Genomic DNA, 14735 nt, shown 5'->3' with positions numbered 1-14735 from the left:
ACAAACGCGTAAAGGTAGGGTGGGAGATTCCTTTCTTAATTTATTTTGTTATATTTCTATTAGGGCTGTAACGATACAAACCGAATCGTGAGGTTGGTGTATCACGAATTCTGACCCACGATTTGATACAAACCTCGATTTTTTATTATTTTTTTGGAGGGGGGGACGCTAGACATTTTATTAAATAACATTTCAATTGCCTACCTTGGAACACCAGAGGATTAGAATATAATGTATAATATAATATATACTATTTTATATGCTGAAATTAAAAAAATGATAAAAAGAGACAATACTGAATTTCTGATATTTATGACAGCACATTTTATACAGATTAGCCTATAGCCTAGGCCTACTATTTCTATTACAACTCTACCTCTTTAATTCAGCTGTCTGGTTGAAGCCTGGAAATATTGTAAACAAAGTATAGTAGGCTACTGTCACTAACTTATAGTCTACTGGTTGAGCTGTTCAGTTTCCCCATGTGTGTTTAAGTTTCCAGGTAGTACTGTTTTCCTTGGGACAGGCCCTTTTGGGAAACATTGGTATTGAGTCAGTCAGTCAACTTGAATGCAAGAGTTTTAAACAAATATGTGCAGCATCCTAATGATGCTAACCGGATTTAATAGTAATTTACTACGTCGTCTTCTATGCTATGCGTCTTTGCTTTCACGATTGTGAATGTTTTTTTGGATTTTGCAGGCCGAGTTGCGCGTGTCCATTAAGCGAGCGAGAGAGAGAGAGAGAGAGAGAGAGAGAGAGAGAGAGAGAGAGCGGGGCAATGAGAGGGGGTTTACTTCTATACTGTTTGGTAAAGTTGGACGCATATGTAACCTGTGTTGTGTTGAACCTGCGCGATTCAGCCCTGCACGCGCCCGGACTCAGAGAACAGCAGCACCTCGGATCGGGAGGCGAGCGTGCTGATGGTTGAGCCAATAGCCCAGGCTACTGGCTTGCATGCCAGCAGCACTCTTGAGGCGTCGGGGAGTGAGGTTTACCAACGTTCCACAAGCACAGCTAAGCTAGCTGGCATCCGTTACACATAGTCTACAATGAAAGCAACAAGAGGTACGAAATTATAATGTATTTATTTATTTTTGGACAACGTAGGCTACCGGTAAGTAGGCTGTAGTGGGAGTTGTGTGTTGCTTAAGCGGCCGCATAAGCTGCACTGCGTGAAACACTAAAAAGGGTGTGTCGCGATTCTGCCTTCTCACACCGCGACACAGGTTGAACAACAAATCCAGCCAAAAGCGCTAGATTCATAGCCTACAAACACAAAAGATCTTTGAAACAAAGATTTTACAAAAAAACTCTGCTCTGCGACTTGAAAGCAAAAGTGTTTGGACAGAGAGATGAGGCACCTCTTCTTGCTTCCGAAAAATCTGAGAAACAAATTCGATTTTCATGCAGTCTGAACCTAAGAACGTCCATTTACCAAAGAGAATATTTAACTATAGGCCTACAAACTACATCAAAGTACAATATTTTGTGTTTATGAAAACATCTATACAGGGCAAAACTGATTATTCCTCATTATTATGCTACCAAGCTTACCTTGTCATAAGACACCTGTAGCAAATCCAACATCACTTTATCGGCCCCCATGTTCTTCAGGAGTCGCTGCTGTTTCTTAAATACTCCTGAACCGCACATTTTGTTTAGCCTCTCCAAGATCTGCAATATAAAGTCAGTCAAAAGGTTCAAAACAGTACTCCAACAGTTTGTGCCGTGTCTCTGTACAAACATTTGCACCCCGAAACTCCTCCACCCCAATGAGGAAGGCACAACAGTTCCTTTACTTCCTCTGAAGTCTGAAGAAAGGTAGGCTAATTTGTGTCCTAGGAAACTTGTGGACTTACCACTGTGCCACTGACAGCATTTTTCTCAACTGCATCTCAATATGCTATGGCAATTGGACCACAGCAGAAAAAACATTCCAATGGTTGATAAGTAAGGTATAATGTATGGACCCTTTCAAGAGAGTTCCATTATCAGCATCATAGTTGGCCCCACAAGACTTCCTTTTTAACATTCCATATGTTATCTTAATGCAGAGGAAGTCGATTGGGGCCCAAATAGAACGTTCAAGCATTGTTTTTGTTTACCTTGTTGAAAGGGTCTATAGAAAGCCGGTCATTGTCGGGAGATAGGTCCCGACCATAGACTGTAAAAAATAGGTCCCGACAGGGCGAACCGGACCCCGACGCGCAGCGCCCTGAAGGGACCTATCTTCCGACAATGACCGGCGTTCATTATCCCGCTTATTACACGGCTACTTACCAAAACGACACAATAAACTCCCCACGATATTACTCTGTAGGCTATTTGTTACCGTTTCATCATGGCTTTTGCTGAGAAACAAATAGTTCGCAACAACACACGCTGAACTTGAATCAAACATTCTTTAGAACACAGCTGATCAACCGTCTGCTTTCACTTTTGAATGAAGTTCCAATCCTTGCGTAGTGATATGAAAGAATTGACTTAGAAGCACAAAGCCCATTTTCCTTGACAGCGGTCTGTTATAGGCCTACTTAGCAACGGTCTGTTATTCAGAATTAGCAGACCGCCGAACGTTGGGAAGGCCCATTCAAGTGAATGGAGCATTCTGCAGCACTATGAAGAGCCGTGTAATAAAAGCCCAATAGACATAAGCTCCGGGCCCACTTTTGGCCAAATCTATCTTGATTAATTGTTATATTTACCGATGCTTATTTGCACTGATTGCTGGGGGAAAATAATAATGAAAAATGTTAGGCCTACTAAAGATGCCACTGCGCTCACAATGGGAGTTCGTCTGTCATGCTGCAAATTAAATAGCCTGCACTCTCCCTCTCGCTACACTGTTGCGTTTTAAAAGTGAAACTGATGCCATGACCGGTCTGGGTTCGCCGAAGTAGCCTATGATACAGGCTGCATTTATTACAGAAAATCAGCGACATAGCATGGAGGTCTAGTCTACACTGGGCCTATTTAGAGACAGGAGCATAGGCCTAAGCTTGCCGCGACAACATAAGTCTCTATTAGGCACGCCAGTAGGAATGAATGTTAAGCGCACCATCTACCCCTCCGCGCGCAACAAAACATTGAAAGGCTTAATAATATTTGTCCGTTTCCCGGTTTCGTTCGTGCATTGGTTAACTAAAAAGTAGCGTAGTACAAAATCCATATGCAATATACAACAACAACACCTAATAACGACCTATTCATTTGGACAACTTTATACGGCCCTATAAAGGGTAAAGTTATCTTTAGTTTTGTTCTAGTTTACCGTTGTGCATGGCTTTAAACAGCGTTCACGCTTTAACATCAGTAAACATTATTCAGTATAATCCAGATGTAATGCTAACGTTTTAACAAGCATTTTGCCCAGGGATGGATTACTGCACGGGCCTACCGGGCCCAGGCCCAGGGGCCCAAGGGGTCAAGGGGCCCTGAAGCCCAAGCCTTTGCATGGAATCATTGCCTCAATATCAACAAATCAGGATGTAGGCTATGAATCTGATTGAATTTAGTATTGGCCATCCCCAAAATGCACCAGAATACAGGAAATCACATCAAACAAGTTAAAAATGTTCTGGGGGAGGACCCCCAAACCCCCCTCCCACATATACGACAATTAGTGGGGGGCCCTTAATACATCTGGGCCCAGGGGCCCGAAAGTTCATAATCTGCCCATGATTTTGCCTAACTTGTTCATCTGAAATAACTCCTCTAGTTTTGCTGCCTCCATCCTTTGCTACCTCCACCCTTTCATTGTTTCCAAAAATCGTTTTATATCCATGATAGCCTTGAAGTCTTGAGTTAGTGAATTAGCTTAACATGTGTGTTGATAACAGGCAACCATAGCATAAGAAAGTAGCCTAGCCCACAACTTCTGTTGCTGCGTGCGTTTGTTAGGCTATTATTCCCTCTCCTGCTCAAACAAAAGGTGCGTACATTAAAGTTGATTTTGACAATGTGTTTTGACAAATTTTAAAGAAAATTGTAAATAGCCTATTGTCGAGCAGTTAATGGAATACTGCACAATTGTGAAGCAGTTGGGAAGTTATGGTGGGCTAACGTTGTGTGAACACACACAGGGGAAATTCTCTCTCGTTGAGTTGCCTGATGGTACGCACAGTGCGTACGGCCGTAGGCCTACACCTGCAGGCGCGCCTGATCATACAGTTCGCATCGTCGCAGGCCTAAGCTGCCCCGATGCACAGACTAAACGGTAGGCTAGGTCATCAGGACATAAACAAAATGCCTCAGCCTCTAATAAGCACAATATGAAGTGGACTAAATAAAAACATGATGTTGGGATAAACACCGACAGTATAGGGGCACACTAAAGATCGTCGCACCCCCTATAGATCATTGGCACCCACATGGCCACCACTGGAGGACATATAGCCTACTACAAATGCTCCCTAGGGAAAGCATCATAAATGACAGACTCTCTACCCACTTCACATCTGATTCAGGAACATTTGTTCCCGCACCAGCAGGCTCAGCAAGAGCTTTTTCCCTGAGGCTGTGACACTGCTGAACTGTACTTCACAATTCTTTGGACTGGCGCAGTGCACTACTCTCACCTTAAAGGTGCTATATGTAAAAACAACGACTTTTCAATAAACTATACCGATACATCCATTTCCAAAACCAAAATGAAAAAATGGATAATGAGTTGTTTTTTGTTTTCTGATTTTGTACTCAAAACAAAAATTAAAAAATCCAATAACAATACAGGCTCCCGCTCTCATATCATAGATTATTATGGCCATTATTTGAACAGTGAAAATAATAATAAAAGAGTTTTTGAACTTTAATGTCACTAATGCTGATTATTCAATGACTCATTTGAATTTAAAATTTTTAAATACTTTCACAGCAAAATTATATGCGATTAATTTAGATTAATTAATCACAGAGTATGTAATTCATTACATTTTTTAATCGATTGACAGCCATAATATAAACAGATATTAATTGCCACTTAAATAGTTAATAAATAGCCTAGTCTATGTAGGAAATAAATAAATAAATACACATATACATAACGTGCAATGCAATGTTAAAGTGCAAGGTGCAAAGGGAGTCAGTCCATGCTAAAGTCAACAACAGTAGGCTACATGACCTTACTCATAGTCCATGATTGGATCATGTTGTGGGTAAAGTGAGTTAGTTTAGTTTTTAATAATACATAAAGTAAATGAATCAGTAGATACAGTTAAGAACACAATTATTCATACCCCTGGCAAATATTGATTTAATGTTGATTTTCTCTTTATCGATATGTTCTGAAAATGACACTACCACATGTCAAAAGGTTGTAAGACAATGTGGTAGAAACATGGAAACAAAAAAAGAAGCATTTTCATCTTTTTTAAAATTTTTATGAAAAATGGCGTGTCCAAAATGATTCATACCCTTTTGAAATAATCAATGGAAACATCTTTATTTGCATTCACAGCTCTCAAAATGGTTCTTATAATACCTACCAAGCCTATTCATGTCTACACAATGATTCTAGACTGCAACTTTTTAACAGCAATCTGGGTTTTGAATCAAGAGCGATTATTTGCCATCCCTCTGGCCTTGTGCTCACTTTTTTGACGGATTGAGGTCTGGACTATGGCTGGGCCACTCTAAAATGTTGGTACTGTTCTCGGTTAACCATTTCATGCCTTGTTTAGCTGTATGTTTTGGATCATTGTGTAGTTTAATGGTCCAATGCCGCCTATTGGGGCTAGTCTCGGCAGCCTGATCTTCTCCTCCAAAATTCTCAATTTGCCCCTTGTTTTAGTGTTACTGTTTACTTTGAGAAGTTCACCAGGTCCCATTGTCTGAAAAACACCCAAAACTAATACATTTCTATAGCTATTCTCCACATTGTGGATGGTGTTTTGGTGGTTGAAATGTTCACTCCATCTCAAAATTGATCACTTGGTCATCTTGGATGCTGATCATGGATCACTTTTCTCTAAACATGCACAACTCAGCTAAACCTTTATAAGGGCACACCTGGACAAAGAATTTAGCTTTCGCTGATTTTTTTTTTTTTTTGACCCAGGGACATGGCCTGTGATTGGCATAAAAAAAGAAGAAGCATTAAATTCCAATGACACCATGTCCATTTCAATTGTGGGGGATAGAAAAGTATCCTTTTGGGATGTTTTTCAACCAGGGGGACCTGGTGACCTTCTCAGGCAGTGTACAAAGAGACCTGCCCCAATAGGCAACATTGGACCATTAAACCATACAATGATCCAAAGCATACAAGGATACAAGGATACAAGGAAGTTTATTGTCACATGCATATAGTTACTGGAAGTAAAAAATGCAGTGAAATTATGTCTGGTGTCAGCCTATTAAAACATACAGCCAAACAAGTCAAGAAATGGTTAACAGAGAATATGACCGTCAACTCAATTGAATGTCACTCAGCAACGGTAGAATGACATCAGAAAAATGTGCAGTGGTCTCTTCATTTTTTTTCCAGAGCTGTATACTTTATTCACAGAGCTACAGTACCAGTCATCTGTTTCATTCTCTGTTACAAATATCACTGTATTCACCTGTTTCACTGTATTCACCTGTTTCCCTATTACCTGTATATGTGCCTGTTTATCTACAGTATCATGGTAAATAGTGATGTTTGAGAACATTCATTTTATTATAGGACTGAAGAAGTGAGAGAGCGAGCTAAGGTTTTAGCTAACTTTGGCTGATTGGCCTACATTATAGGCTAGCTCATACATTTGTTTTTGTCTTAACTAATTAGCTATAAACTGACTTATCTGCCTGGCTGTGAAAGTGTGTTCAGCAATTATAACAGTAGGATTAGGACAGGTTGTTGGATGGCTACTGTGGTACTGTAAGTCCCCAACCAGCAGCACAAGAAATTGGACATCTTTCCCAATGTCAGATATGGGAAACCTGAGGTGTGTTCAAATTCCTTGAACAGAGGCAAACGTTCACAGCAAACATGATTGTATGAACCGATAAATTTGAACAATTTTGTGTTAACATTCCATCTCAGTAGTAACTCTCCATCCAACTCCCAACATGTTCACAGAGAACTACCTCCTCATACTGTTTGCAAGTGTTCGCAAATGAAAATTGTTTGCAAACATTTGCGAACATTCGCCTATGTTTGCGAATTTGAACACACCTCTGGCTTCAGAAAGTAAAAGTCCTACCACATATTTGTTCCAACATCTCAGTAAAATCAGGTGATGCTTATTAGCTCAACTCTAGGTGAACTAATTAGTCAAATCACCTCATTTAGGTGCACAGGTAGAACCAATACATGGGAGGATATTTGCTTTCCTATTGTGTGGTGGCATTGTTAATAGTTCACTCACACCACGTATTTGTGCTACCAAGTGGTGAATAAGTGTACAGTTGACTATTTTTTAGCTTAGTATAACAAACCTCTTTAACAATCTGGTAGTTCTCATTGCTCTTGTCCTGCTTCACCTTCCTGGAGGCCATGTCTTCAGAGGATGTCTGACAAGGACAGGGGAGGGATTAGGTATTCAGTATGTTTGGCCCAAGCATTGCCAGTGTATAATATTAACAAACCTAGACATAAACATAGAGAAGAAACATATAATAATTTCATAGTTGATCATTACCTCTACTTTCTCCTTCTTTTTTTTATCTTTCTTCCCCTCTCCTTTCTCTGAGATGCTTTTCTTATCCACCCACAGCTCTGACTTCTCAACCATAATGCGCAGGTGATCCAAGTCACTTTTGATTAGCTTGTAGTTATCTACATCCTGAGCTGAGATGAGCAGCTGAACCTGAAGAAAGGGAAAGAGAAAGAAAGACCAAAAAACATTCAAGAACATCTCAATGTGTCTAGATTGTGCTATGACTTCACTAAGTCATTTTGTATCAAAATATGAACTTCGCCAGTACATTTTCACAAAATGAAAAACCGTGAGCGTGGTAAGCGTTCTGGCGCGTAATGCTACACATTAGTTAGCGAAGTTCCCCCTTCACTGTAAAACGCACTTGATAAAGCACTTATAAGTTGTTGTTTTATGTGTTCTGGGTCTTCCAACAAGGTGCAGTTATTTTACAATTTCAATGTGACTAAAGCCCAGCTAAAAAAATGTTTACCTTAAAATAACGTTTTCAAAATCATTTTAGTATAAGTATAAGTATATACTCTTTTGATCCCGTGAGGGAAATTCTCTGCATTTATCCCAATCCGTGAATTAGTGAAACACACTCAGCACACAGTGAACACACAGTGAGGTGAAGCACACACTAATCCCGGCGCAGTGAGCTGCCTGCAACAACAGCGGCGCTCGGGGAGCAGTGAGGGGTTAGGTGCCTTGCTCAAGGGCACTTCAGCCGTGCCTACTGGTCGGGGATCGAACCGGCAACCCTCCGGTTACAAGTCTGAAGCACTAACCAGTAGGCCACGGCTGCCCCATTTTGATGGCACCTGAACTTTTAATAGAGCGTACACCACTCTGAGCAGGTCTTATCGCTTGTAAAATAGCCATAGGAGGTTGCTGTTTGGATAGGAGCACTGCCCCCCCCCCCCCCCCCCCAATGGAAAATGAAACAAAAAGAAAAGAGAGAGCTCTCTTTCTACAGACTGCTGTCGGTGCATTCCCTCTATATTGTATCAGAGTTATGTTGATAGTTTGTTACAAAGACGCACATTTAGTTCATTTATTACTGTGCTTCTTAACTGTAGGGGGACTCTGAGAGCAAATCTTCTTTAGTGCTGCTTTAAATATGAGCTAGTAAAGTAAAACATATCATTAGGAGGTTATAGTGTGTTTTTATGGGTTGGTTACAAAGTTCAGTTTACTAGATACTAGTAACTAGCAACTAGCAGTTAATAAGGGGTAATGTTTTGTCTGCCAGTCAGAAAATAAGTCCTGACAGGGCGCAAAGTACCCCGACATGCAGCATTAGATAGTTAGCTCACACATCATTTAAGCCGTGTTTAGGGATTACAATAACGGCTTTTTTAGAATTCAGAAAAATGAAAGATCAGCGCACACTGGTAGACTTATTTTGCTGGTTTATTTTTCAGTGAACAGGCTTTTTTAGAATGTACAGTGTCTATTTCTCTCTTATTTTCACAAAATCCAAGCATAACAAAGACAAACAAATGAGGTTTATCTGCAAATATGGCTGTCTCGGACCATCTACTGAGCCAACTGGCCTACTCGCGAAATCAGAGGCACAAAACCCATTTTCCTAGACAGTGGTCTGTTATACAAACTTATTACACCTCCGAACGTTGGGAAGGTCAATTCAAGTCAATAGAGCACTCTACAGCATTATGAAGAGATGTGCACAGTAATACTACTACTACTACTAATAATAATAATAATAATCAGTAACCAGTAATAATACGCTGCTTGACTGGGTTACATTTTACATTGGACAGCATTTCTTTCTCCCTAACTTCAAAAAATCAAAGCATAAAAAGCCAAACAAATTTTTTTTATCTGTAAGTATGGCCATCTAGGTATTTGTATGAAAGCCAATTTGATTGGCTAGCCCCTGCATTGCCTCTTGAAAAGTTGAACATTTATCAAGTATCTACTGCAAACAACATGGAGCAACAGAACTATAATTAAGTTCAGCAATGCATGATGTTAGCCCATACAAAATAGCCACTTTCAAAGTGTCACTGTCATTTTAATTATAATTAATAGACAGATTGTACTTGTCTTATTTTCGACACCCCTGGTAAAGTAAATCTTTTGGTGACTGATCTTAGGGCCCCATCTTAAACCTGGCACATCGTGGTGCCAGGCACAATGCAAGTCGTGTTCCTTGTCTTGCAAGTCGAGCTGTCAAATGAACCTTGCGCACCCATTGGCAAGTCAATGAAAAAGTAGGTGTGGTCAGACACATGATCACAAATTTCTATTTTAACGCCACTAACCAACAAAAACACAGCTACTTTGAAAGTGTACTGTCACGAAATGTAACAATTGGCGAGACTTTAATAACAAGTCCCAGGTAACACAACTGTGTGACTGGTAAGCTTGGATAAATGTGATAAATTGTAACTCCTGAACCATTCACTTGGCTCTGTCAAACCTCTTTTGCTGGTGTAAAGTTGAGACTCCTGATTGATCCTTTGTTCTGGGGCTGGGGCCCTGGAATACATTCTCAGCTGCTCCCCGAAAGCCCCACAATCAGGAGCTGAAGACAGTGGCTGAGTCCATCAGCCATTGCCCACTCCTAGCACCAGAAACCAGTAAGGCAGACCATCCCCTTAGTTAAAGCGGGAGAGAAGCCCAGACTACACTAAAGGGCTTTGTCAGGTCTCCTAGCAGTGGTCCTTGACTGGCAGCTGATGGTTGACCTGGAGAGACAGCTCAGCTTCCCAGAGTCCATTGCAATGACCACACTGAGGCCAGACATGGTCCTCCTGTCAATAATAACAAGGCAGGTGGTAATTCTGGAGCTCACAGTCCCCTGGGAGGACCAGATAAAAGAGGTGACAGAAAGGAAGGAAGTCAGGTACGTTGACCTGACAGATGAGTGTTGCAGACAATGGTGGAGGACACTGTGGGAAATACCATCTCCTAAGCATCATAGGTACCTACAAAAGGCCATCAGACACAGCATTGAGGCAGCAGAAAAGGCATCAAGCTGACTGTGGTTAAAGAGGAGTGAACCGTGGAGAGGTGCTACTCAGACACAATCTGGGTCTGATCATCCCCGGCTGGGTCGTCTCGGTAAGGGTGTATGATGTTTCGAGAAACAAAATACCCGATGACCCCGGGAAACATCTCTGATGATGTCTGAGTGCATAGTAGAATGTATTTTGGAGACTACAGAGCATGCCAGGAAAATATGTGAGTTTTTCTAGCCAAAAAGAAATGATAATGAAAAAAATCAAATGAAAACGAAAACCTTTTTTAAAAATGAAACGTAACACCATTAAAGCCAAAAACATTTGGCGCAACACCATTAAAGCCAAACACATTTGGCTTTAATTTTCCTGATAAGTGTGAGTCATTTGTGAAAAAAAAACACCAACATGCGAATAGCATATATGTTATTGACCAGTAGACAGGGCTCGGACTGTGGAATAGCCTGTGTGGAATGCTCGTACGTGGTAGAGCATGAAGGAAAGGAATACAGACACCGTCCTGTCAGTGCTGGAGCCACAGCCTCCAAAGACCATCTCCAATACACCAATGAATTGGACATGCCACAGCACACACCTAATCCAGAGATGGACAAAACAGAATTGACTGAAAATGTTGAACAGACACTACCAGAACAATGTCGAAAACAACTAAGTGCAGAAAAGACTCCAACAAAAATGTCAAAGCAGCACATGAAGACACAAACCAAAAACTCAGTTTAGCCCACCACTCAGCCCATGGCTAAAGAAGGGGGATGTAGGCAACTGAACTCCATGCATGTGTGGTGTATTCTCCCAGTTCATGGATTCCAATACAGAATTAAACTTTCATTCTGACTTCCCGTCCATCAAACAACACGTCATCATGAACGGCAAGAAAAATATGAACACTTTCAAGAAAAAACAGTTTCTGCCAATTCACTAAAAGTGGGTCATGATTAGATCATCCAGCATGTCAATGAACCAAAATGTATGTCCAGATCATGAAATGAAGCTTCTACCATACCTATCTCAGTCTGCTGATCTGAACCCCATTGGAAAACTGTGGGAATTAGAATAAACTTGCTTTCCAAGATAAACTGCCAAAAGATGATTTTTTTACTGAACTTTACCAGGGATGCCAAAAAATATGATGGGTGTTGTATAGTAGTGTTTATAGACTATAAACATTATTATAGACATAAATATACAATTAATTAACTAATAAGAATATACTGTATATGCAATTTCACAAAGTCCATGTTTACCATTCATGGGACACAGTGCATCACTACCTGTTTGAAGGTGTGTAAGACCTCTTGTCTCTGACTGAAGTGTTTGAAGAGGAGTTGAAGAGCCCCTGAGACAAGTGGTGCATAGTCATGTGTGATGAGATGAATCAACACCCTAAGGAACATGCGACCTCCTTCATCATCTACCTCCAGAATGCTGTTGCCCTTCCTACTCACAAACAAACCAAAGAACAAAAAGCCATACGGTAGATGGCATACATTTCATATGTATGTATGAGTATTGTAGCCTATATGCACTACAGAAATGGCAAAATAATGAAAAAACAAATATTAATTAGCTAAATTCAGCGTAATCATTCAACTTACCCAACACCAAACATTGCCTCAGCCTGTTCACCAATGTATTGCAAATTGATAGCAGCTGGTATAGACACAAAGTAGCAGAATGTCACACTGTTGCAATTTTCATACTGTATTTCATACTGCAATTTTCATACAATAAATCATTCCACAAACTGGTGTTAGGCCTGTAACTAATTGTGAGCCAAGGACTCAGGACAGGTGTTCATTTACCAATTAGCCACAGTTAGTGACATCACTGAAGCCCTGTCTGTAAGTCAGTGCTTGCCCTACCATGTGACCTTAACGTATCCTAACACTGTTCAAAACATGCTATTCCTGAGCAAAAAGATGTAGCTCAATTACTGTGTTTGGTGTTTTTAAGCCCCCAACATTGTCTTCCAGGCAGCACTGCATGGAAGACACTAGGGTTAGGGTTAGAGTTAGGTACCTTGAAGTCGACGGTCGCAGCGCTGCCTTGAAGTCGACGGTGGGGATTAAAATACCATTGAGTCCCAATTACATGCCCATGTAAAAATATGATGGTAGGATGTAACAACGCATTATGTAATAACACCACGATTATGTAATACATTTTCACATCATTATGTAATAACTGCCGCGATTTTGTAATAAACTGCTTAAAGCCAATATGTAATACATTTTACCACATTATGTAATAATACATTATATTACATATTGCGGTTGTCATTAAAAAATGCGGTGTTGCAAAGAAAAAGAAATGCAAATGTAATAATATGGTGCATTAGGTTAGACTAGAAATCTAGACGCACTCTAGCGGCAGCAAATTACATTTGCTGCCAGGGCTAGTCTAGCAACTCTCCGTTGGCTTGTGAGCTCGAAAAATTAAACATCTATCAGGCCAATCAAATCGTGTATAGAGTCGTTAGGCGGGCTTAACATAATGATTGATGGCAGAGTTGCAACGGTTTGGCTTGAATTCCCTGCTACTTGAAAACAAATTAGATGGATGTTACTGTTGGCGAACAGTGTGACACGAGTTAAGCTTTTATCAAGTTGGCAAAAGTTTGAACTAGCCAACTAGCTCCGCTGGTGGGAAACGCATGGGACTCATAGCGCTGTCCTATTGCGTGCAGAGGGAATTTGAAAGACAACCATTTATCCCGCCCCTCGGACTGAGCACTGCGAACGGTGAGTGCCCAGACCCTACATTTTAATGTGGGTCTGGCTCGTCAGGCTAGCACTAGGTAATAATCAACCAAAATTGACATCTTCATTGATAGAAACAGCAAAACAATGTGTATTTTACTCCTTTATTGTTGTCAAAGTGGTCCAATGTTCACTTATTCAAATGTAGGCTATAGCCTTCTTTACAAATGTAGGCTATAGCCTTCTTTTCTTTACACAAAGGGTGACTTCATTTAACCTGGCAATAGCCAGATGAATTTCGCTCCGCCTAGCTCCACTCATCCATCTGGAACCGATCCATTGAAGTGTTGCTTCAGAAGGCTGGGCCTAATCAAAAAATGCTTGCATATGATTGAATAAGCCACTTGTCCGTCATCTATTGACGTGCTACTTCAACCACTCACATCGAAGCCAACCCGTGACGCTAATGACGCTTCTACGTTATGTCACATCTATGAAACTCCCGCCCTGCGTCCTGATTGGCTAAACCATAAAGTTGGTTGGAGAAATCACTCTCAATGGAAGAGGTCCCAGATGGATGTGAGTGAAGCTAGGCGGAGCTAAGCGGAACGACATTCATCTGGCTAGGGTCAGGTTAGACTTCATTAGCTCCGAATGAAGAAATAAAGTCATGGTGCTATTGAATAAGAAACATGTTTATTACAGAAAGCACAGTGAACGTTATTTTAAATTGAAATAGTTACTGTAACTAAATGTCTTTTTGGCATTAATTAACAGTTGTTTCTTACATCATTTAAATTATAAATGTTTATTTACAAACTATATGTTAATATAAAAGTTAATGACATATTATTATTTAACTAATTGTTATTAAACTGTGCTTCTGCCTATCCCAATATGAACCACTCCTCATAGGACCCTTACAATAAAGTTGGTTAAGCTTAATTAATATAGCAGTAATATATCAGAATAAACGGTAACACTTTACTTGACAGGTGAGTTCATAACACATTCATAGCAGCTGTCATAAACTGCACATAAAGCATTCATGACTGTTTCATGAGACATGACTCAACATTCATACCAAACCTTTAATTAGTGCCAAAAAGACATTTAGTTAACTATTAACACATATTAATACAATATTAGGTAATATATTTTTTTCTATTTGTTAAACAATTAACATAGAGATTTTATGCAAACAACTAATATTTAATTAATGATTAAACTATTATCTTAACAAAGGGTTAGGTAATGACTAGTTTGCTATTTATTACGGCACCTTATTATAAAGTGTTACCGAACATGTTTTTAAATGTTAATTCATATTAACTGACATGAACCCTACATGAAACATTACCGTCTAGCCACTAGAGAGCGCTCTCAAATGCAAAAGTTCTGTG

At 40.2% G+C, this 14735-nt stretch overlaps 1 protein-coding gene across 4 annotated transcripts in view; it reads right to left on the bottom strand.

The window, feature by feature from the left end:
- Positions 1-14735, bottom strand: part of itpr3 (inositol 1,4,5-trisphosphate receptor, type 3) — a 191701-nt gene that overhangs the window by 83751 nt on the left and 93215 nt on the right. For all 4 annotated transcript variants that reach the window (XM_042098198.1, XM_042098197.1, XM_042098199.1 and 1 more), the window contains 5 exons: positions 12229-12283; positions 11905-12070; positions 7626-7793; positions 7423-7497; positions 1558-1677 (listed from right to left, as the gene is read on the bottom strand). In XM_042098198.1, coding sequence (XP_041954132.1) covers positions 1558-1677; positions 7423-7497; positions 7626-7793; positions 11905-12070; positions 12229-12283 — 584 coding nt within the window. The remainder of the gene's footprint in view (positions 1-1557; positions 1678-7422; positions 7498-7625; positions 7794-11904; positions 12071-12228; positions 12284-14735) is intronic.

The sequence above is a fragment of the Alosa sapidissima genome, chromosome 7 (genome assembly GCF_018492685.1).
Source record: "Alosa sapidissima isolate fAloSap1 chromosome 7, fAloSap1.pri, whole genome shotgun sequence".
In the NCBI taxonomy this organism is placed as follows: domain Eukaryota; kingdom Metazoa; phylum Chordata; class Actinopteri; order Clupeiformes; family Clupeidae; genus Alosa; species Alosa sapidissima.
Note: the sequence above shows the minus strand (reverse complement) of the source record. Positions and strands in the feature narration are given on the sequence as shown.